The 24,093-nt window shown below is 45.0% G+C and overlaps 1 protein-coding gene across 1 annotated transcript; it reads left to right on the top strand.

Annotated features, from left to right (window-relative positions):
* Positions 1 to 4,174: 4,174 nt before the first annotated feature.
* QDPR (quinoid dihydropteridine reductase) lies at positions 4,175 to 22,069 on the top strand. The gene is made up of 7 exons (XM_027042134.2): positions 4,175 to 4,333; positions 6,767 to 6,859; positions 10,258 to 10,354; positions 12,812 to 12,952; positions 17,023 to 17,131; positions 18,315 to 18,398; positions 21,403 to 22,069. The coding sequence occupies exons 1-7, from the start codon at positions 4,235 to 4,237 to the stop codon at positions 21,506 to 21,508; spliced, it is 729 nt and encodes a 242-aa protein (XP_026897935.1). The 5' UTR covers positions 4,175 to 4,234; the 3' UTR covers positions 21,509 to 22,069.
* The last annotated feature ends 2,024 nt before the right edge of the window (positions 22,070 to 24,093 follow it).

The following is a 24,093-nucleotide window of genomic DNA, read 5'->3' on the forward strand; positions in this document are numbered from 1 at the left end:
TCTTCAGTACCCCCTGTAGGACAGGTAGAGGGGTGCTGAAGGCTGGGTAAGACTTTTCTTCTTCTTTGTCCCCTGCAAAGCAAGAATGGGTTTTGGCTCCGGAGGGAGCGGGGCTAGGAAGGGCTTAAGCCAAGAGGGTGGGTAGGGAGTAGTCTGAGTCTGTCCCATAACATCCCTCCAGTAAGTCCTCAGAAAAAAACAGAGAAACACAGAAACAGACAAACAGAGGGCCCTTAGAAAAGTCTTCCAACTCCATGGAAGCAAAACTGAAAGCTAGCTTAGACCTTTGAGGGGATTCCACGTCCCTCCAAAACCAATGAGAGGATTCCACGTCCCTCCAAAACCGAAAGCTAGACGACGGCCTCACGCCGACCAGCGGGAGCGGCCCGCCTCGTCTCAGACCTTTGAGGGGATTCCACGTCCCTCCAAAACAGATGAGGGGATGCCATGTCCCTCCAGAAGGGAGAATCGGAACGTCTTCCGAAACTCCCGGCCCGTGGTCCTCCAGTGCGTCCACTTAGACCGCGTCGGGCACTACCAGAATTCCAGAAATGAGCTCACACAGAAAAGACAGAACAAACAGACACTAACCGTGGCCAGTCAGGCTCTCCGGGTCGGGAGGTGTGGTCAAGGTGAAGGACACAGAACAAGATGGAGTCGGCCGGCGTAGGCCCACCCTTTCAATTTTTAGTCTATTACTGAATGTCAACTTTATGCCACATGAGAGTGGCAACAGCAACTATCAATAGTTTTGGGTAGTCAAATTCGACAGAAGTGGCACAAACGTTTTTTTTATTTGGTCACAGAAGTCTGGAGGGGGGTTCAGGAGTTTGCATTGTTAACCAACAGGAGTTCTGAAAACCTCAGCTGGAGAGCAGCGGAAGGGCCAGAAGGACATGGGAATGGAAACGTCAGTTTCCTTCCCTATACCCTGTAAGTGGGGTTCACTTCTGTGGTTTCTCCACAATGAAAATGAAGAAGAGTGTCTCTGAAGCTTGTGTAGAGCTCTCTCTGCATACAAAGGGCTTTTATTATATGCTTGTTATCCCTTGATGGTAGTAACCCTTCGTGGTAGTCAAAGGATGTACTATTCTAACGATTTCTCTCATGAGAAAACTGGATGTCAGGACTGGGGCTGGAGTTCAGGTCTTTGAAATACAACCGTTCATCATCATAATCTTGAAATAGCAGATGCTTTTCTGGTAACAAATCCATATGAAAGGCTGATTAATAAATGACACATTATAATCATAAAATATAATATATAATAATATAATATGGCACATTAATAACCAACATTACTTATTCTTATTGTAATGGTAAGCATGCTTTGGACCTGTGTAACACGTTTGCCTTGTATTTCAGCCTCAGATGATGGACCTTTGTCAACTTTTGGGTTTTTAGGGATTAAGGAATTATTTTTAGAAAAATTATTTTAGAAAAATACAGGAAACAAACGATTCCTAGCAAGCTCTTGCCATGCTGAATGGAAGTGTGGTTAAGTAAGTAGAACTCTATTGAAGACCTGGGCTCAAATTCTTATTCTTCTGGGCAAGTGCTTGAGGTTCTCATGGCTTGGTTTTCTAATTTGTCATGGGATTGTTGTACAAAGCAAAATGAAATAGTACATGCACATCGTGGCATATAGAGAGGACACCAAATAAATAATGTTAACCTCCTCATCCAGTCTTCCAGCAATTCTGTTCCTGGTAATGAAGCTTCTCTTAATAAACTGCATTGTGGACTGTATCCTGTTGATGAGGTTTTTTGGGGTGACAGTGGGGTTTGTGGGGTCCAGAGCCAATGACCAAGAAATAATTCTTGAAGACATCTTTGGTGCAAAAAGGTGATTTTATTAAAGCATGGGGACAGGACCCGTGGGCAGGAAGAGCTGCCCTGGGACCATGAGGAGAGATTATATACTATGGAGTTGGGGGAGGTAAAGTCCAGGGGAAGTTTCCTGTGAGATTTTCATATGCTAAAAAAGACTCCCAGGATAGTGGCCTAGCTATTGTCAGGCTAAGGTTGTTTTAGCATTAAGCAAATAATTACCATTAACACAGTGGGGAGTTCCTGGAGAAAAGTTTTACTCTGCAGGCCTCATGTATTTGTCAACTGGCTGCAGGTTTATAAGGAAATTTAGTTCTATCTGCCATTTCCTTCTGCCTTTGTTTCCCAAATCACTATGCGGGGGTGATGGAGACTTAGGTCCTGCAGGACTATGATCTCTATCAGTTAACCATTTGTTTTTCTCTTTTCCTTTGTTCTTGGGTAGCCAGGAGTGCCCGAGGAAGATCACACATCCCATCTAGGAGTGGGGAGGCTGTGTGAGTGGCCTGTCAGCTTGCCCCTTATGTTCCTTCATCACTGTTCCCCAAATGAAAGTATTTCTGTGTGCCTTATCTGGCAAAGTATATTGAGCAAATATCTGTGAGTCTTTTGTGTACAACACACTGTGTATGGGTGGAGGGTGACACAAAGATGTACAACGTGGGATCCTGCTGTCAAGAAGGTTACAATAGTGTTAGGGCACTAGTTCTCAACAAAGGGTGATTTTGCTCCTTTAAGGCCCCCGCCTTGGCCCCTCCAGCCAACTTAGTAGTCTTTAAAGTTTTAGCAAGCACCTTTAGCCTGAGTGACTGGTTAACTAAACTTTTCTCTGTATATCTACAGATCATGCATTGTTTCCTAGGAAGAACCAAAACCTCTCGCACAACCTTTCTCCTGGGGCGCCAACAAATACCAACCTCCAAGAGATAACAGAGATAATGTCTGCACACAATCAAGAAGTGTTACAGACCACTGCGCTCCCCTTTTACTGAGTAACTGCCCTAAAGTTCCTCAAAAGTCTTTGCGCCAGACAAAAACCCTGGAGTTGGTTTTTGGACAGGAGTCTACCTTCTCCCCAGGTGGCCAGCCTCCCGAATAAAACTCATATTCTTTTCCAATCAAAACTCTCTCTTTTCCAGTGAAGGGCAGCCGAACTTGGGTTTTTCTGAAACACTCTCAGGGGACACGTGGCAAGATTTGGAGATACTTTTTATTGTGATGACTGGAGGGGCGGGAGGCCTCTACTGGCATCTAGGAGGTAGAGGCCAGAGATGTTATAAACATCCTGCAATGCACAGTACAGCCCTCCCCTTTGCCCCCACAAAACTGATAGTGCTGGGATTGAGAAGCTCTGTATTAGGGGCACATTCCATGGACAGAAGTCACTAATTTACAAGAAAGAAAATGCTAGGCTCTGTCAGTGGGGACAGTTAGTACCATTTGGTGGCGCTTAATTGTGGACCTTCAACATGCTCGTCAAATGGGGGCTTACATAGAGTTACAGAGGTCCAAGGACAGTATTATAGGACTTCACATCTTCAGCTGTGTCTCTACCAGACCAAAGGCCTGTTGTGTCAAATGTACTCATATTTTTTTGAACTGTTGTAATAATTTTCGTAGTTTTTTTGGGTTTGTTTTAAAAGCATTAATTTGTGAAGTGTTAGACATTTAAAATATAGTATGCTATAATTTTTGTATCGTTTTGGCAATTTTTAATTTTCAAATACGGCCCCAAATAGATATTTAAATATCCCCACCTCCAAAATGGAAGAGCACTGAAATTCACAATCTCTAAGAAGTCCAGCGAATTGTAACAAAAGTAGCGGCAAAAACAATAATAATTCTCAGTCGGCATTTATTGAGCTCCTACTACTAGCCACGCACTGCTCTCAGAACTCTAGTATTATCCTTTAAAATCCTTTCCAAAACGCTAGGAGGACAGACTATTAGTATTCCCATTTTACCGAGAGGAGAGGCACAGAGCGGTTAAGCAAGTTGCTTAGCGCTACACAGCTATTAAATAGGGGGCCAGGCATCGGGCTTCAGAGCCTTCACTCTTATTTAACGGTTAAAACATATACGTGGTTTGTCCTGTCTCCCCCACAGAACTCAGCATCGTGAGGGCGGGCGCCACCCACACGCCCGCACACCTGTTCTCCATCCTTGAGCCCTGCACATCCCGGGGGCGCAGCACCTACAGGCCGGCGGGCGGCGGGGCGCGGCTTGCGCACCCTCAGGCTGTCAGGTGCTAGGGGGCAGCAGCGGGCGCGGCTCGCGCTCGGCGGCCGCGCGGTCCCTCTTGGCCCGGTGGGTGGGCCGGCCGGGGCGGGGCCGGGCGAGCCGGGGCGCCGTGTTCGGGCTCGGGCGTTCGGAGCTTCTGGAGCCGAGCGGGAGGCGGAGCGGGATGGCGGCGGTCGCTGGAGAGGCGCGCCGGGTGCTGGTGTACGGCGGGAGGGGCGCGCTCGGCTCCCGATGCGTGCAGGCGTTCCGGGCCCGCAACTGGGTAATTCGGCCGGGTCTCCGCGGGGCTTTGCGGCACCTTCGGGTTGGGTGGCTGGCGGGTACGCTGGTGACTGGGGAGCGGAGGGGCTTACCGGTGCGGCCCTGGAGGGCAGTCTGGTCAAAGCTCGGGGCCGTGTACAGGGCCAGACGTGAGTGCTTGCACGTGCGTGCACAGGTCTCCTGCTCTGTTCCTGGCTACGAGTGCGTGCCTACGCCGCATCCTAGGTGCGGGGCCTTTGCTCTGCAAGGAGGTGGGGGATGGGGCTGCCCGCTCCGCCAGGCCCAGAAAGTCTGGAATGGCTTCTGAGAGAATTCCAGAGGGGAATAAAGAGGAGCGGGCTTGAGGGTACCTGGAGAAACAATGAGAAGGAAGGCTCTGGAATTAGACTGCGTGGCGCGGGTTACTAGTCGTTAACTGATTGATTAAAGCCCGCGAACCTCAGTTTCCCCGTCTTTAAAATGGGGATAATACTAGTATTTACCCCTTAGGGGCTTGTGCGAATTGAATGAGATCATTGGTGTGCTTGTAAAGTATCTGACTTGTGGTAAAAGCTGTTTAAATGTTAGCTATTAGTATTGCTATAATTACCCCGGTTCCTTCAGCCAGCCTTGCACCCGATTGTTGGAAGGCTGAGCCCCACCAATGCTGGTGGCTTCTTTGTTTTGGAAAGACTATTTGAACTACTTTGCATAATCGGGTATTGCTTCTTGTAGGGGGCTAGTAGGAGCGGAGCTGACGTATGGCCAGGGACCCTGACCCCAGCAGCTCTGGAGGGTTCAGTGCTTTTCTGGTGGGGACTCCGCCCTCTGTCTCCTCCCTGCAGCTGTCACTTGCACAAAATGTGCTGGAGCTCTGGGGAGTTTTGCCTCGGGGTTTTAGTTTGTAGCAGCAGCCTGGGCCAGGGTAGCCCCGGGACCAGGAAGAAAGGGTTCCAGGATTTTCTTTTGGCTCAGCCTCTGGTATAGGACTTTTAATGGATTCTAAGCACACCACCGTCTTTTTACTCAACTTGGAAGACTATTTGAGGCATCTTCCAGGGTCTGTGGAGGTGGATGGTGGTGACAGTGTTATTAGGAGTGTTGGCTAGGCACTGTGTTTTCACATACTCTTATTAATTTCATTTACTCTTCCCCAAACTTGAATTTAGTGAATCCTGTTGGTATCCATGTGTTACAGATGTGAGAGCTATGCCTTTCCTCGGTGGGAGCACTTCCCCCTGTTGGGGCCACTTTGGTTTATTTCTGACTTGGCAGAATCTGACAAGCTGATTTACCTTGGACTCTGTCTCCCCCGTCCCCACCCCTACATTTCTAGGAACTCTGGGAGGGACTGGGATACAACCTTTTCTTTGTGTCTGTATCCCCCCGTGGCTGGTGACATAGAAGTAGTGAGTGTTCTTAAATGGATGCTGTGTTCTTCATAGCTTGTGGTAGAGATATATATCTCTGGGTCCTGTGAACCTCAGGGCCCTGGAACTTTCTGAGTAGGAACTGTGTGTCACCTGTGCCAGGAGCTGTAGCATGCTCCATTTCAGTGAATTTTCACATTAATCCTGTTAATTGTTAACGTCTATGAGAAAGCCACTGTCTTGCAAGGCCAGGATTCAAACTTTGGTCTGATTCCCAAACCCAAAGCTATCCCTCTGTGCTTTAGAGCAGGGGTCTGAAAACTTTAGTCCTCCCGGGAAGACTAGGCCTGTTGTCTGTTTTTGTACAACCGAAGAACTAAGAATGGTTTCACATTTTTAAATGGTTGGGGAAAAAAATTAAAAAAAAATAGAATTTTGTACCATGTGAAACTTACATGAAATTCACATTTCTGGGGTTTTAGTGCCTGACCTTTTATTGGATGTAGGCACACTGCTTCATTTATCTATATTGTCTGGGGTGCTCTGCCATCACAACAGCAGATTTGAGTAGATGCAACACAGACCATATGGCCAGCCTAAAGTATTTACTTTCTGGCCCTTTACAAACAAAGGTGTTTTGCTTTTTTGCTCAGGTCAAGGGGTCGCTGGAAGTGCAGGGTTTGCCTTAAGAGGTGAGAGTGGAGGAGGAAGGTGAGGTGTTTGGGGGCAGATGGGCTAGGCTGGGGCTCAGTAAGAAGTGGACTGGCTGAAGCCAAATGTGTGTAAGGAGCATGAGAGGTCAGTAGTGAGATTCTTTCTCTGGTGTTGTTGTTGTTTTAAAATATATTGTCAAATTGGTTTCCATACAATACCCAGTGCTCATCCCAACAAGTGCCCTCCTCAGTGCCCATCACCCACTTTCCCCTCTCCTCCACCCCCCATCAACCTTCAGTTTGTTCTCGATCTCTGGTGGGTTTTCATTTAAGCCTCTCATCTGTCTACACTGCCCCCATTTCTGAGTGTGGATCTTTCTGGGAAAACAACTAATTGTCTCTTGACCAAAGCTGTTTTCTCTTTCACTCCAGTGGGTTGCCAGCATCGACGTGGTGGAGAATGAAGAGGCTAGTGCTAGTGTTGTGGTTAGAATGACGGACTCATTTACGGAGCAGGCCGACCAGGTAATTCCAGAAAAAGACCCACCGAGCATTGTGGTAGGGAAACCCTGGGGAGCAGTTTCCTCTGGTAATGCATTCTTTTTTTTTTTTTTTTTTTCTCCAGTTAGTGCTTTATGTTTATGAAAGCCATTTGTGCTCATTGGGGGAAATTTGGAAAAAGTGAAAAAAAATATAAAGAGGATAAATTACTCATAATCCATTTCTTTAGCTCACTGTTCACATTTTGGCCCATTTTCTTGTCTTTCCTATGCATCCTATATGTTTTTAGTTTTGTAAGTTGAGATAATCTTGTATTTTATATTTTATGGTCAGCTTTTTTTTTAACTTAATACTTAATTTAAATACTTCTCAGGTCACTTGAAAAAACCCCTGTGTGTCAGCATGTATTTTTTAATTTCTTTAGTTTCTACTTCCTGCACGTCGAAATGGCTTGCAGTTTTTCTTTTTTACCATTGTCAAGAATCCTGTGCTGAACATCTTTGTCTCTATCTCTGATTATTTAGGATGCATTCTAAAAAGTGGAGCTCCCTAGTTCAAAGCATGAACCCTAACAAAACAGGGTAATTTTAATTCTACAATGATATGCTTATTGTAAAACAAGAAGTCCAACGAATACATAAAGTAAACTGTGAAATACCCGTTTCTCCCTGTGATAGTGTCACTGCCCAGAAGGACAGTGACAGTTTGATGGCCATGTTGGTATAAATGTCAGAGATGCTCTTACATGGGCCGACCTTTCTGGAAGAGCCGTTCCCATAAGCTGCATGGGGGACTGTGCTCTCTGTGGTTCTCATGTCAGCGCTGTAGCTCACGTTCCCAGGGAAATCTCCGCATTATTCTTTGTGTGATGTGACGTACTTTTACAGGCAAGCACTCAGTGAGGCAGGCGGGCAGGTGGGGGTAGACCCATTTTATAGCTTAGGAGATGAGACACTAAGTGACATGGCCAAAAAGCTAGCTCATGGTGGAGTAGAGAGCATGGGATTTCCTAATAAGAGACTTAACTAACAACTTCAGTAAGCTCAGAGTCTGCTTTTTGTTTAGTTACATTCTCCCTAGTAATCTGAACACTACTGGGGGTCTGATGTTTAATGGTCCTAGCTGTGTTTTAAAATTTTTTCTAAAGTTTATTTATTTATTTTGAGAGAGGGAGAGAGAGAGAGAGCGAGCGAGAGCGAGCATGTGAGCAGTGGAGAGGCAGAGAGAGGGGGAGAGAGAGAATCCCCAGCAGGCTTCACGCTGTCAGCACGGAGCCCAATGTGGGGCTCAGACCCACGAACTGTGAGATCATGACCTGAGCTGAGACCAAGAGTTGGATGCTTAACCAACTGAGCCACCCAGGTGTCCCAAGAATATTTTAAATTTTAAAGGTGATACATGTATGATGTAGAAAATACAATTAAGCAAAAAGAACGGGGAAGTCACTATGCAGTTAATGTTTTGTAGTATTTCCTTCCAGTCCATTTCTCCAAACATATGTGTGTATAAGTCCAAAAAGAAAAAAAAAAAAAGAAAAAAGCCCATACTGAGGATACTCCTGCTCACTCACTCTTTCTAGAGCATCGGTTTCACAGAGGTTAGAATATAAAAAGCCAGCTGACTTTCCAGAATATAGATTTTTGTTGTTTTTACTTAATCTGATCCTAATGTTTCCTGTACTTAATGATTACTTATTGGCCTTAATGGGCTTAATAATAAAACCCAACAAGGCATAGTTTTGTGTCAGGCATCATCCTGAGTGCTTTATTCACATCAACTTGCTTCACTTCTGTAACACTCGCAAAACGTTTCTGACTGATCTCCCTTTTAGGCAAAACGTTTCTGACTGATCTCCCTTTTAGAAATGGGGAGTTTGTGGGGCACCTGGGCGGCGGCTCTTCTGGCTGTGGTTCTCTGTGATCAGTGTCTGTCACTGGCTCTTCTGCTCCAGATAAACAGCATGACCTCCAGTGTTTGTTTTTAAGGCTTCAGAAGAGGAAATTTAATCCTAACCCATGTAAAATTGGCCCCTTAGGCATGAGATTCACTAGAGACAGGAGATGAAGACATGAGAAAGGCATTAAGTCTATGGAAAACCATTGGGCAGAGAGCAAAATTTAAGGGGAAGGAATTAAAGGCATAGATGTTGTAAAAGTCAAACAGGTGCCTCGTTTCTCCGGCTCCATGTTTCCCTGAAAAGATGGGCATGTACAATGTGTACATATGGACATTGGGAGATAGCCAACTCTGGCAGCTGGGATCTGGGCTCTTGGTAACAGGACTTGGTTTAAGAATTCAGAAGTTCAGGAATTTCTTAAAAGGAAAGATGTAGGTATGGGGTGTAGGGAGATGAAAGATTGGTTTCCATTGCCAAAGCGTTCTCTTTGAAGGAGTGATGTGAGGCTTCAGAAGTTGCTGGGGAAAGAGGTAGGGGACTAACTGTTACCATAGGCAAAGATACATGGTCTTGGGTTAAGTCGTCTCAGCCATTCTGGAGAAATGTGAAAGCGGTCGATGGCCAGACTTGCCTGTCTTGCCAGATTTTTGTTTTAATAAATTGTAACAAAATGACATGTATGTATTTCCAACATTTTAAAAATTTCAAACAGAAGTAAAGAGAGAAATGATCACCCATGTACCTGGGATTTACTAACATTTTGCCATTGACTATATTTTTTTTTACATGAAGTATAGTTGACTATTTTTTGTTGCTCTTTTTAAAAATATTTCCTGTTGGCACTTATGGTTTGGAGTTGGAGTTAAAGGGATGTTTGTAATGAGGGTAGAAAAGAATAGATTATCTCAGATTGAGATTCTGTGATGTGTGAAGAAAGTCTGGAAAGAAATAGACCGGAAGGTTAGCTGTGGGCATTGAAGCTCTTGGTGGTTTTTTAAAAACCTTTTCCTGCTTTTCTTTATTCATTGCTCTCTTCCAGGGGTGCTAATGTCTTAACCATCCCAAAAGAAGACTCTAGATTGCTTTCTTTTTTTTTTTTTTTTCAACGTTTATTTATTTTTGGGACAGAGAGAGACAGAGCATGAATGGGGGAGGGGCAGAGAGAGGGAGACACAGAATTGGAAACAGGCTCCAGGCTCTGAGCCATCAGCCCAGAGCCTGACGCGGGGCTCGAACTCACGGACCGTGAGATCGTGACCTGGCTGAAGTCGGACGCTTAACCGACTGCGCCACCCAGGCGCCCCTAGATTGCTTTCTAAAAATCACATTGAAATGTAGTTGGGTTTCACTGCCTAAGATGCTTACTGTAGATTGGTCCTTCCTCTAATCTTCAAAGGGTTAATTGCCAGGTACTGGTAACTGACTTCAAAACGAGTGAAAAATAAACTGAGGCATCTGTAAGGACATTAGTCTGTTTGGGTTTACCTGACTGCTTATTGCACCTTTTTTGTCCCTTTTGTTTAAGGTGACAGCTGAGGTCGGAAAGCTCTTGGGTGAAGAGAAGGTGGACGCAATCCTTTGTGTGGCTGGAGGATGGGCCGGAGGCAATGCCAAATCCAAGTGTGAGTCCTTTTCTCAGTGAATCATTCATTCTGCTCTGCATTTTGTCCAGCTGGCAAAGACAGGTTTTTCTGTATTTCTCCCAGAACCTTTGGTAGGTGTGTGCAGTAGGGATTAACATCCCATTTGACGGATGAAGAAAACACTTCCCATAACGGGGGTTACGGGAGAGGGACGTTAAGTTTGAAGTTTGAAGTAGAAGCAGAATGGAATAAGTATTGTTTCCATCCCAGTCTTTCAGGGCCTATTACTGGGTGGGAACTGGGGGATGTGTATGAAATAGATCATTCTGAAAGTCGGAAGGACTCAAGGAGCACCTGGGTGGCTCAGTCTGTCAAGCATCTGTCTTTTGATTTCAGCTCAGGTCACCATCTCATGGTTTGTGAGGCGGAGCCCCTCTTGGGGCTCTGGGCTGACAGCACGGAGCCTGCTTGGGATTCTTTCTCACTCTCTCTCTCCTCAAACCCGCGTGTGCACCTATTCTCTTTCTCAAATAAATTTCCAAAAAAAAGGACTAAAAATTGAGCATTTATTAAAGCTGAGTATGTTTTTCAATATTTATTATGAAAATTTTCTAACATACAGAAAAATTGGAAGAACAGTTCATTGAACACCCTGTGCCCTCTAAATTCAGATATTAACATTTGCCATACGTGTGCTTTCTTGTTTTCTTGTGCATATGTATTCTGCGTGTGTATTTTTTGTTAACTGTCTGAAAGTAAGAATTTCAACACACTTCTGCATATATCTTCAGGGAGTAAACTCATTCTCCTACGTTATCTTAATACTGTGACCATACCTAAGAAAATTAATAATAATTCTATAAGATTAATAAAACTCAGCCTGTATTCGAATTCTCCAGTTTATTCCAAATCTTTTATCGTTTTTTCCCGCCTAAATGTATTTTCCACTCAGGGTTTGTGCATTGCATTTTGTTGTTATTTTTAGTCTCTTAATCTAGAATTACTTTTTTCTTTTGTGATAGACTTGGTGGTAGACAGGGCACTTTTCCCAGAGAAAGTTCCACAGACCGAATTTGTCCAGCCATTTCTGTAAGGTGTCATTTACCTGTTCCTCTGTCCATGGTATTTCTTGTGAACTAGAATTTAGGTCTAGAGACTTAATTAGATTCAAGTTGAATGTTTTGGAGGCGAGAGTTCCTCTTGAGTGATGTGTGCTTCCTGTGACATCATGTGGGGACACTTACCCTGTCAGATCACCGTACCGATCCATAGTGATGCCAAACGGTGCTTGATTAGGGTGGTAGCGGCAGACTTCCGTCGTAAAGGTACGTTTTTCTGTTTGCGATTAGTAAGTGATCCGTGGGATGCTACTTCGGCATCATGTGAGTATCCTATTTTTAAGCACCTTGAGGGTCTCAAATTCCCCAAACCTATTGGTTTTAAGCCTCCGTTGATAATCTCTGCCTGAGTCAGCAGTTTTTAAATTTTGTTATTCCTTCTATGTTTATCATTCAAAGCTCTTTTTTATAATTTTTAAAATATTTATTTATTTTTGAGAGAGAGACAGCGTGAGTAGGGGAGAGGCAGAGAGAGAGAGAGACATAGAATCTGAAGCAGGCTCCAGGCCCTGAGCTGTCAGTGTCGAGCCCGACGCGGGGTTTGAACCCACAAAGTCAAAGCTCTTTAAAAAGGAATTGATATTCTGTGAAATCAGTTAAATATAAAATTGGTATTTTGTGGGGTGATCAGGTTGGCTGAACACCCTGATGGCCTTCTGTGTGTTTCGGGAACAAGAATTGATAAATGTGGATCCATACTTTTGTTTTTGTCTAGTTCTTTGTAGCCGGGAAATGTAATACCTTGGTTATCACTTACTGAAGACCCCTCCTCTGGTATCAGGAGGGATTGCTTTCTGGATTCTGGGTGTCTTGCCCAGCTGGTGATGTGATCACGTTACCACTTATTCCCCACCATGTCTTGGGCAAGGTCAGAGGATTAAAATAAGCATGAAATGATTGTCTGAGCAGCTTTCTTCTAAAGAGTCTTTAAAGCTGGCATTCAACTTTCAGCCATAAAAAAATGTGCTCTATAAGAACCCTCTTTATGTCCATGCAGTATAAGTGCCTCAGATTGATCACAGGTAAAACTTGACTTAGACGTATAGGTTCTTATTACAAATCTACTGTCCTTCATAAGGTAGAACAATTTCTGAGTTAAAGCCAGTTCAGCCTATTTGTTAACAGTGCTCATTTATTGGCTAAAATTTTAACCACCTTACAGGTGAGGAAACTTGAGACTCGGGTAGTCACATGGCCTGGATCCGAACCCAGGTCTCTCTGACCACGGCCCTGTGCTGTTTTTGTACTGGACCTTGTAGTCAGGGACTGAGAGAGCAGGAGTGGCTGTCAACGCCTCCTCATGGGACGCCGTGAGTGGAGCTTACCTTTCAGTCTCTTCCCTGCGAATGCTCAGCTCACATGTTGTTTTCTCATTCAGCTCTCTTTAAAAACTGTGACCTGATGTGGAAGCAGAGCATGTGGACATCGATCATCTCCAGCCACCTGGCCACCAGGCACCTCAAAGAAGGAGGCCTCCTCACCTTGGCTGGTGCCAAGGCCGCCCTGGACGGGACTCCCGGTAGGCCTTCGTTTCCCAGTGTGTGAAATGGGAGCGCTTGCCCTCGCCCCCTGGGCTGCTGGATGCTTCCTTAGGTGAGGGACCTGGGAGCCCTTTAGCCTCCAGGAGGCTTTACAGCTGGGTGGAGTGTGCTTCCTGGCTTTTTTTAGGGGTAGGACTCTGACCCCTTCTGTTTGCATTGTCTTCATGTGCATGGTGGGTGCAGAGTCCTGTAATCTGGGACTCCCACCACTCCATTCATCTGGGATCCACCCGGGGCATGAATGGTGAGGAGGTGGATACTAATCAGTTAATAAATAAGTTGTATCTTCATCACCCTGTGTTCGTGTGTCCCTGAGAAGCAGCTCAGCCCCTGGAAATGGTGGGCCTTTCGGTAAGAGAGCGGACTGTGGATTCTTCACTTTAGTTGAGTGGCTTTGAACAGATTATTTGAGGTCTTTGACCAAATTCTGCTCTAGTTTCTTTAATTGTAAATGGCAGTAACACCTCCCTGAAGCGTAACTGTGAGGCATGAGAGGCGTCGATGTATATACAATGCCCAGCACTTGCCGAGTCTTCTCATAGTTGCTCTTTCCTTTCACATATATTCTCATTTAATCCTGCGGTGGACTGTTACTACCTTTTTCATTTACAGGGAAGCGAACTAGAACTTAGGTTCAGGACCTTGTCATTATGTAATAAGTAAGCTGTAATTACACTTTGAACCAAAACCCTGATCATTTCTGAATTGTGTGCTTTTTCTGCTGCATCAGAACAGAACCGTGATTTCCTTTGCATTTTTATTCCGTGTATTTCCTGGGAGACTGTCATGAAAACAGACCATGGTTTGTAGGGCTTAAACACAGAAATTTATTTTCTCACAGTTCCTGGAGGCTGGAAAGTCTGAGATCAAGGTGTGGGAAGGTTTGGTTTCTTCTGGAGCCTCTCTCCTTGGCTTGCAGATGGCCGTCTTCTCCCTGTGTCCTCACATGGATGTCCCTCTGCATGTGTCTGTGTCCTGATGTCCTTGTCTTGTAAGGAGACCAGTCAGATTGCATTAGGGCCCGCTCTAAAGACCTCATTTTAACTTAATTACCTCTTTAAAGACCCTGTCTCCAAATATAATCACCTTCTGAGATACTGAAGTTTAGGACGTCAACACATGAATTTGGGAGTGGGAGGGGGGATACGATTCAACCCGTAGCACTCCCTTTGGAATGAGGCTAACGAAATTTAAGTGGGGTTGGGGACAGCACAGGGAGGTGGAAAGTGTCTACGTCGACCACCTAAGTAAACTCTTCTTTAAAAAAAGGAGGGGATGGGGTGCCTGGGTGGCTCAGCTGGTTAAGCAACTGATTTCGCCTCGAATCTTGATCTCATGGTTATGAGTTCAAGCCCCACATGGGTTTTCTGCACCTGCGCAGAGCCCGCTTCAGATCCTCTGTCTCCCTCTTTTTCTGCCCCTCCCCTACTCACATGCACCCTCTCTCTCTCTAAAAAATAAATAAACGTTAAAAAGAAAGGAGGGGAATTTTTTTGGGGTCTCTTTAGTAAGTGGTAGAGATCTGGAGCACCTTTTCAATTTTAATGTAAGTCACTGAACTATGAGTCCTCTTAATAAATTAACAATTTCCTGCCACTCACTTTCTCATTAGATTTCTCAGAGCATGTGATCTTACAGGCCCATGGCTATTCCAATAATTAAAGCTGTGTAAATGTTTAATGTTGGTTTGGTTGAGATCTGGTTTTTATTAAAGGTGACATAGGGCAGAGCCAGTAGAAAGTGAATAGAAAAATGAGTAATGGCTTGACATTTAAAAAAGAAAACCTTACAACTAAAAGACTAATTTTTCTAAAGGATGAAATAGTCTTTTTCTTTGTTTTGGTCTTTAAATATCTTTTTTATTTATAGTTTTGGATACTGGTTAAGACTGCAGGTTCTGGGGGCACCTGGGTGACTTGGTTGAGGGTCCGACTCTTGATTTCATCTGAGGTCATAATGTCATGGTTCGTGAAATTGAGCCCCACATTGGGCTCTGCTGGCAGCACGAAGCTTGCTTCGGATTCTTTCTCTCCCTTTCTCTCTGCTCCTCCCACGCTCATGCTTGCTGTCTCTCTCTCAAAATAAATAAACTTATATATAAAAAAAAGGGAGGTTCTAGAACTACCCAGGTTGGTTTTCTGTTGTGGTTTTGCCACTTACTGTGTAATATTTGGCAAATTACTTAACCTCTCTGAGTCTCAGTTTTGCCATCTGTAAAATGGGGATAAATAATATCCCCCTATATGGTGGTTGTGACTTGCAAATCTCTTAATGGCTTAGAAAGATTATAGAGTCAGTAGTAAATGTGAACTTTTGTTATTTATTCCAGACTTTAAAAAACCCAACTATTTCTGCTTTAGATGTTAATAAGCTTGTTCATCTTTAAGTTCTTAGTTAGATGTTGTTAAATTTATTTGAGTCATGAAATGTTTTAACTTCGATCCCGATCCCGGAGTCATCTAGGGAAATCTATGTATATAGTCCAGAAACGAATGATAGATGGGCTTAGTGGTCCTTCATCACAAGAAGGGTTGTTCAGAACTGGAAAGTGTTCACTTGGAAAGGTACTCAGAAACCCCATGCTCCTGTGTTCATGCTTGTTATTTATAGACTGTCTCCTGTCTCCTGGACGATAAACTATCAGAATTGATGGCAATCACTTGTTGACCACTTAGGGATCTGTGCTGTGTTTGGGAATCAGTCCTTAGGGACTACATTGATCATTTTATATTGAGAGGAAAAGTATTTATCTTTTTAATGAATGCTTTTTTTTGTTTGTTTGTTTTTGCATCTTGCAAATGACCCTCTTACGAACATCATGTAGAATCCCGCGGAATCAAACCATTAAGGATGCCGGTAGCTTGTTGCTGGTTGCTTGTTTCTTTCTGCCTCATATTGTTTGAATAGAATGAAGAGGGGCCCCTGGGTGTCTGCTGGGGACTGGGGCTGGATGAATAAGATTTGTGCATTGGTTTATTTCAGTCGTGCAGAGGTAAATCTTTATGTCGCTGTTGGCGTCCTGCCCCTGATTAAACAGAGAAGCCAGAGATGGTGAAACCTTCTTGTGCTTCTAAATAACTGTTTGAAACCTTGACCCTCTTTTGCAATTCAGGGTGGCTGTTGAAGAGGTCAGTGATTGGTTCCTCGGCTGGGCTGTGATCCCCACCTCCCCCTGGACCTTTGAGGCCTCCTCATCTGTTACACTTTGAACAGCATGTGCGCTGGGTTTTTTTTTAAGGAGGTTGCTGATCTTCGAAAGAAACTGGTTTTTCAGGAGGAGGAGAGGTGTCTGCAACAACTAACCATGCTTCTTTGTTGTTGGTTAGTGAGAATCCACAGCTGGGTGCTGTGGGGGACATAGAAACTGGTCCTAGTAAAAGACATGCCTTGCTTCTTCATTCAGTCAGCAAACAGTGATTGGCCAGCGGGTGGAAAGGAAAATTAATAGGTAGCATGTATACTCACGTGGAAATTGCTCAATCGCTATACTTTAAACAGCGGGTGGGACTCCAGGGCATATTACTTCTGTTAATTTGATGGGAAACATTTAGGGAGCACCTACCCTGTGCTGAGCCCGCAATTAAGTACTTTATCCCCATTTTACAGATGGGGTAACCCAAGCTTAGAAAGGTTTTGAGAACTTGCCTGGGATTTCTGTAGTGGTAAGTGGAAGAACTGGGATTTGAACTTGGGCAGCGTGGATTCCAGATGAGTGCTCCATCTCGCCCACAAGTTACCAACCTGAGGGTTTAGACGCAGCTCTTGCCTGGCCTCTAGCCTCGGTGCAAGTCTGCGTGTGAGCCTGGGCACGTTACTCACCCTGACGGTGCCTCCCCGTTGGCTCAGCAGTAAAATAAGATGAACCTCATGGTTTTTACGGGTAAATGTCAACTGCCAGGTGAATAGTAGTATTCAAGGGAATATTATGTCCCTTTTACTTTCTCTCCACAGGTGTCCATCCTTCTCTTCTTCCCATCCTGCCGTGGGGTTCTTTGGACACACTAGTGGTGGCCACTGGTCACTGAACTGTTTTCTTCCCCCTCCCCAGGGATGATTGGCTACGGCATGGCCAAGGGTGCTGTTCATCAGCTCTGCCAGAGCCTCGCCGGAAAGAACAGCGGCATGCCCTCCGGCTCTGCGGCCATCGCCGTGCTCCCGTAAGTGGTCGGGGCTCCCCGCTCAACTCCCCGCCTCTGCCTTGCTGCCAGGACTTAACATTTGAGTAGCTCTTCACCAGGGACTTGTGTGTCCTGTCACCTTGGCTTCTCACATTCGCCAGAGGCCCTAAAGATACTTCTTCAGATGTTGGAGCGTCCCAGGCTGTCCAGAATGGTTGGCTGGTGGGACGGGTCTGTCTGTCTGTCTTCTCTTCCTTGTTTTCTTTCCTTCCCTCCATCTGTCCCTCTGTCCTTCCTTATTAAAAGTAGTCTATGCATTTCTTTTTAATATTTGTATTCTTTCAAGTCATTGTAAGGCCAGTGGAAGAGAGATTGTACTTTAGCCTTTGCATGTGTGTATTTGTGTGTGTGTGGTGGGGGGGAGGTGGGGACAGTAGTGTCTGAGGGAGAATATGGGAAACTGGGACACGTTCCTATTTGTGACCTGGAAGAAGGTCCCTGTCACTGGCCCCAGGCAAGGCAGCTGCTTTGGAGGTGGGGTTCCTTCCTGCTGGAAGGATCCCAGCACCAACCGGCTTGTCTCTTGCCTGTAGTTCTAAAAGGGACGTCGGGACCTGCTAGGGCACAGGGCTTTCCAGCTCCCTTTTGTTTGTGAGCTTCTGTGATTCCGTGACCTGCTCCCCTAGCTGTTTTGAATGATTTCTGAGGCCTGAATGTTCTTGGGAGACTCCTACATATCTGAGTTCTGTAGCCTTTTGCTGAAAATCATAAGGTTTCATAGGAAACAGTCCCAGAACAAAGGATGAGGCTGTCTTTTTCCCCTACTTAAAGAAATATTATTATTACACTTTAAAAATCGTGAGAAATGAGTCTGCTACATTTTAGGGAGTGAAGAAGATACAAATTGCAAAGCAGTTTACTTTAATAAAGACTATATTTAAGAAAAGGCAAAACTGTATTTTTAAAAAGGCTCTTTTGTTTTGTTCCTGTCTGCCTGAAGGGTGAGTCACAGAGCACTTCACTGAATTATGCTCGGACGTGATCTCTGTATATGTGGAGGGCTTCCTGGCCTCTGTCTGTCCTCCTGTGATCTCCCCATGTAAATGCGGCCACCCTTGGTGCCAAAGGCTCACATTGCATTTTCCTGGCTAAGGAGGACTGGGCAGCTATAATTCTTACAGAAGGGAGGCACACACAACAGGCTTGTCTCTGTGCACTGCAGGGTTACCCTGGATACCCCGATGAACAGGAAATCAATGCCCGAGGCTGACTTCAGTTCCTGGACGCCCTTGGAGTTCCTGGTTGAGTGAGTATTGACATACTGTCGCTAACAGGCAGCTTCCAGCCCCATCTCTCTGCCTTTTACAGACTAGGCTGTGTTCTCTTAGCTCCCCAGTGCAGGTGGCTTTGGGAGGTTCCCAGGCCTCTGGAGGGTATGTGACACATCAGAGTTAGTCTCAGGAGGGGTTGACAGTGCTGACATGAATCTTGAGCTGGCCAGCCTGAGCATGGCCTGACTGCTCTAGGCCTCAGTTTCCCCTTCTGAATAATGGAATCCATAATTATCAGGAGGATTAAATGTGGTAGCGCTTGGCACGATGTCTGACCTGTAGTAAGTGCTCGGTAAACCTCTGTTCCTGGTAACATTGTCTCTGCTAACGAGGAGCAGCAGTGTGGGAGTCAGATGGTGATCTAGGGAACATCTGGGCTCCTGTGTCTGAGTTAGTGCTGAGCCACAGACCCACAGAGAGTGTCCTTTGTTCCTGAAATCACATTCACCCATTTGTGGATATGGGTGGCATTTGAAGATCATGGAGAAGGAGTTAGCTTTCTCACTCTTTTGTGTTTGTCTGGATCTCAGTTCCCCACAGCCCTCCATGTGGTAAGTATGTATTCCCCGAGCACCCAGTGTGGGCCAGGTGCTGGGCTAGGCCCCGGGACAGGGAGATGAAGAAGATTACTTGCCCTCCCCACGCGGGAGACGGCCTTACCCTAAAGAGCCGGTGTGTCTGCTGCTTTGACAGCTGTGTACAAGATGTTTGCAAAGCTTGGGATGTGCTTCTGGCCTGCTATTACATCTCATTTTAATTAAGTTGAGAGGCATTTGGGACTTTTATGTTTGGAACCAGTATTTATGGAGCACTTGTTTTGTGCCATCATGCACCATTTTTTAACTGTTATCTTTTTTTTTAAGTTTACTTATTTTTGAGAGAGAGTGGGGGAGGTGCAGAGAGAGAGAGAGAGAGGGAGACAGAGAATGAGAATCCCAAGAGGGAGAGAGAGAGAGAATCCCAATCAGGCTCTGCACTCCCCGACACAGGGCTTGAACTCACGAACTGTGAGATCATGACCTGAGCCTAAATCAAGAGTCAGACGCTTAACCAGCTGAGCCACCTAGGTGCTCCTAACTATAATCTTATTTAATGTTCATAGCAAGTCACTGAGGGAGGGCCTGTCATCTGTGTTTAAGATTTGGGGACTTGAGGCATGGGGGGCAAGGGGGATGAATAACATGCCCTAGATCACATAGCAGAGCCAGGATTTGACCCAGGCAGTATGACTGCAGGGCCTGTGGTCTTAACTAGGCCCACAGTTACTTCTGCCTACCAAGTTTTGAATTGTGTTTTGCATTTGAGCTTCTTTGTAAAAGCCAGTATTTCCAGTAGCATCTATGACCTGGATTCTAGATGGATCCATCGGGGGTCACGTTTCTGAATTAGTGCCAAGTAGTGGAGTCCCAGCCACCCTCTGTTCCAGAAATCATGGCACCTTTGTGGGATTTGAAAACTCACATGAAGTTTGGCATGAAATGTACTTTGAATGTCTGGAGTATGTTAGCCTTTGCTCTCCGTGGTTATGATGGTGTTTCCCTTGTCTACTGCAGACCGCTAATGAAGACGAACTAAGACAGTTTAAAACATGCATGAGTAACGCATGTTCCCCTTCACATCCAGCCATCTGACCGGTCTCCCTCAGAGCCATCCCTAAGCCCTGCCCCGCCCCAGAGATGGGTCACAACGTGGATGGGACTTTGGGGGAGTTTTAGCAGTGCTTTGCTGTTGGGTCTATGGAATAACTGCCCTTGGCTTGTTCAGCCCTTGGAGTGGGATCTTGAATGGCTTGACAGTTAAACATCGGCTCTGGTCTAGCAGGCTGCTGGTCACTACCAAAGTATATCCCAGAAACTCCTGAGTGCTTCCTAGTTGAAGAAGGTCCGGAGTCCTAGCTGGTGGGTTGTCCAAGGGGACCAAGTACTCAAACGTAAATGTTTTGTGTGAAAATTATCAGCTACTTGTGGGGCACCTGGGTGGCTCAGTCAGTTAAGCGTCCGACTTCGGCTCAGGTCATGGTCTTGGGGTGTGTGAGTTTGAGCCCCACATTGAGCTCTGTGCTGACGGCTGGGAGCCTGGGGCCTGCTTCGGATTCGGTGTCTCCCTCTCCCCCCTCCCCCCACCCCTGCTCACACTCGTGTCATTCTCTCTCTCTCTCTCTCTCTCAAAAATAATAAACATTAAAAAAATTACCAGGTACTTGTTGCATCTTGTGAATTTGCTGTGCCCTTTTTTAATTCCTGTCTTCTTAGAGGAGGCCTTCCCAACTCTCCCAGGCAGGGTTCCTTCCCTGCATGCAGCGTAATTAATTCCCCCATTCCTGCACTTCACATATTTTATTGTAATAGTCCTTTTTTTTTTTTTGCTATCTTTTCCCATTGCAGTGGTGTTCTATGAATGGTTGCTTAAAAAAAAAAGTGAATGAATTTCTTTTAAATTTCTGGAAAGGTAACATGGGAAAGTATAAAGAATTGTGCACATTCGGGCCTCCTGGGTGACTCAGTTGAGCGTCCGACTCTTGATTTCGGCTCAGGTCATGATCCCAGTGTTGTGAGATCAAACCCTGAGTCAGGCTTTGTGTTCAGTGTGGAGCCTTCTTGAGATTCTCTCCCTCCCTCTGCTACTCCCCTGCTTGTTTGTGTACGCACTTGCTCAAATAAAAATATTGTGTATGTACGTGTCTTTCTCTTAGAATTAACTAATTTCAGTCTTTTTTAAATCACTTAAAATCATATTACTGTGTTGTAAAGGATTCTAACAATGAAGCAAAATGCAAAAACCAAAGTTAAAGTCTCACCGAATGCTGCCACTTGGACATTAGAAGGAGTACTGAGGGCACTGGGGACCTGGCTATGTGTCCCTGTGGCTTTTTCACAGTTGCTGCTGCTGTCCTCTTCCTCCAAGCCACTGCTGTGAATATAAGCATGTGTTGTCGAGAGTTTTGCTTTGAAAATGTAAAGCTTATCTTCTTTGTTCTAGAACCTTCCACGACTGGATCATAGAGAAAAACCGACCGAACTCGGGGAGCCTCATCCAGGTGGTAACCACGGAGGGAAAGACGGAGCTCACCCTGGCATATTTTTAAGCTTTGTCTCCTTGCCTGCCGGAGACCTGCCAGAAAAGTTGTTTCTCTCAGTGTGTCTGTGTAGGTCCTTTGTTTTCTGTCATCTGGTTTGTGGTATGAGATACTGAGTCCTGTTGTCCTCTCTCCTAATGTGCGTTGTTCTCCCAGGACAGTGTAAAATGTTCATGTGAAATAAGAAGGTATGAAGGTGGAGGCCTGTAATAGCACAGACAGTCTGTTAGCTGCGCAAGTTTAGGAGGTATCCAGCAGAGCCTCTGGGTCTGCGTCCTTCTGAATTACATTTGAGACTTGGATTCTGTCCTGAACAGGGTCTGTCGACCTGACTAGTTCAGAGATGTGTTGATACTTGGGACGTTTGGGGGGCCTTAGTTTTGAATGTTCTGTTTATATCACACACATCGTGTTTGTAGTCGCCAAATTGAACTGCCTTAAAACTCCTTTTGTGGTGTAAGCAAAATCCCGTGGACTCTGTTAAGATACCTTGTCCTGTGAGGTTGCCAAGTGTACTTCCGAGCTACTCGTTATTTGGAGTTTATCTTCCTAATAAATGCACTTCATTTATGATGTTGTCTTCTGTAATCAACTGTGGCTTAAAATATAGTCATTGATGGGTGTAGTCATGGGAAGGGAGCGGGCTCTGTCTGAGATCAGCTTTTTCACCACAAAAACACGGGCACCGTTTCTGCTTGGGCAGATCAGAATCCGGGGGCGCCAGGATGGCCCTGTGTATTTAGAACAGTGCTCCACGAAGCCGATAGTGGCTGTACCAATGGAGAATGAGTGATCTGATCCACCCTGGCCATTGTGCAGATGAGGAAACATCCAGGGAAAGAACTTACTCCCCTCATTGCCAGTAAGGGGCATAACAAAGCCCAGAAGCCCAGTCACCAGTGGCTGCTGTTTTTAAAGGACTTTACTACGTGTTTTCTTTTTTGATTTTTTTTTTTTTTTTAATATTTATTTTGAGAGAGAGCGAGAGAGAGCACCAGCAGAGGAAGGGCACAGAGAGAGAGAGAGAGAGAGAGAGAGAGGGAGTGGATCCTGGCACAGGGGTTAATCCCACAGACTGAGCTCATGACCTGAGCCAAAATCAAGAGTTGGACATTTAACCCAGGCACCCCTCCTTTTTGATTCTTTACAACAATTTTTATTGAGGTAGAATTCAAATTAAAAAATGAAGCATTTTAAAAGGAAAAACTCAGTAGCATTTAGTGTTTTCCTAGTATTATTTAACCTGTACTTCAGTCTATTTCCAAAATCTGTTCATCATCCAAAATTAAACCCCATGCCCACTAAACAGTTACTCCTTGGGGCACCTGGTCGGCTCAGTCGGTTGAGCGTCCAACTTTGGCTCATGTCACGAGCTCATGGTTCGTGGGTTTGAGCCCTGTGTGCTGACAGCTCAGAGCCTGGAGCTGCTTCGGATCCTGTGTCTCCTCTCTCTGCCCTTCCACCTCTCGTTCCGTCTCTCACTCTCAAAAATAAACAAAAAAACCCAGTCACTCCCCATTCCCTGTGCTACCAGGCCCCGGCAACTGCTAGTCTGCTTTTGATCTCTGTGAACTCTATGCAATTCCCTATTCTGGATATTTCATGTGAGTGGAATCATACCATATGCAGCCTTTTGCGCGTGGTGTCTTTTACTTCACAGGTTTTCCAGGTTCATGTTGTAGCAGCTATCAGTGCTTCATTCCTTTTTGGGGCTGGATGGTATTTTCATTGTTGGTGTATACAATTTACCTGTCTGTGCGTGGATATTAGGATTGTGTCCACTTTTGCCTGATGTAAATTGGGCTGTGAGCATTTATGTGGTACCCGTTTTCAGTTCTTTTGGATAGAGTGGAGTTGCTTGGTTATTTGGTAATTGTATATTTAACTATTTGAGGAGTCTTTTCTCGTTCTTGACACTATACTTTGTAGGGGTCAAGGACAGGCCACTCCAAGTTGGACCACATTGGCATGAAGAGTATTTTGAGCTGAAGGCAATCTAGACCCAGTGGGCTCAAGAGAAACTCTTGTCCCTCCCTTAACTAATAGCAGATTCTAACCTGGGGGTCTTTCCCAGAATAAGAGTAATTAGCAGAGGTAAATTTTATCTGAGTAACCCATCTGTATGATAGGGCAAACATCTAATTACCAAACATCTGCCTTTTTTTTTTAATTTTATTTTTTAAATTTATATCCAAATTAGTTAGCATATACTGCAACAATGATTTCAGGAGTAGATTCCTTAGTGCCCCTTACCCATTTAGCCCATTCCCCCTCCCACAATCCCTCCAGTAACCCTCTGTTTGTTCTCCATATTTAAGAGTCTCTTCTGTTTTGTCCCCTTCCCTGTTTTTATATTATTTTTGTTTCCCTTCCCTTATGTTCATCTTTTTTGTCTCTTAAAGTCCTCATCTGAGCAAAGCCATATGATTTCTGTCTTTCTCTGACTAATTTCACTTAGCATAATAACCTCCAGTTCCATCCACGTAGTTGCAAATGGCAAGATTTCATACTTTTTGATTGCTGAGTAATACTCCATTATACATACATAACATACATATATATATACATGTACATATGTGTGTATATATATATGT

Source organism: Acinonyx jubatus, chromosome B1 (genome assembly GCF_027475565.1).
Source record: "Acinonyx jubatus isolate Ajub_Pintada_27869175 chromosome B1, VMU_Ajub_asm_v1.0, whole genome shotgun sequence".
NCBI classification, from domain to species: Eukaryota; Metazoa; Chordata; class Mammalia; order Carnivora; family Felidae; genus Acinonyx; species Acinonyx jubatus.

Excerpts from the sequence above, each read along its gene's own strand:
- QDPR (XM_027042134.2), top strand. The coding sequence starts at position 4,235 with ATGGCGGCGGTCGCTGGAGAGGCGCGCCGGGTGCTGGTGTACGGCGGG. Across the intron at positions 4,334-6,766 it reads CGTTCCGGGCCCGCAACTGG|TGGGTTGCCAGCATCGACGT; the intron begins GTAATTCGGCCG and ends CTTTCACTCCAG. Across the intron at positions 18,399-21,402 it reads CCCTTGGAGTTCCTGGTTGA|AACCTTCCACGACTGGATCA; the intron begins GTGAGTATTGAC and ends TCTTTGTTCTAG.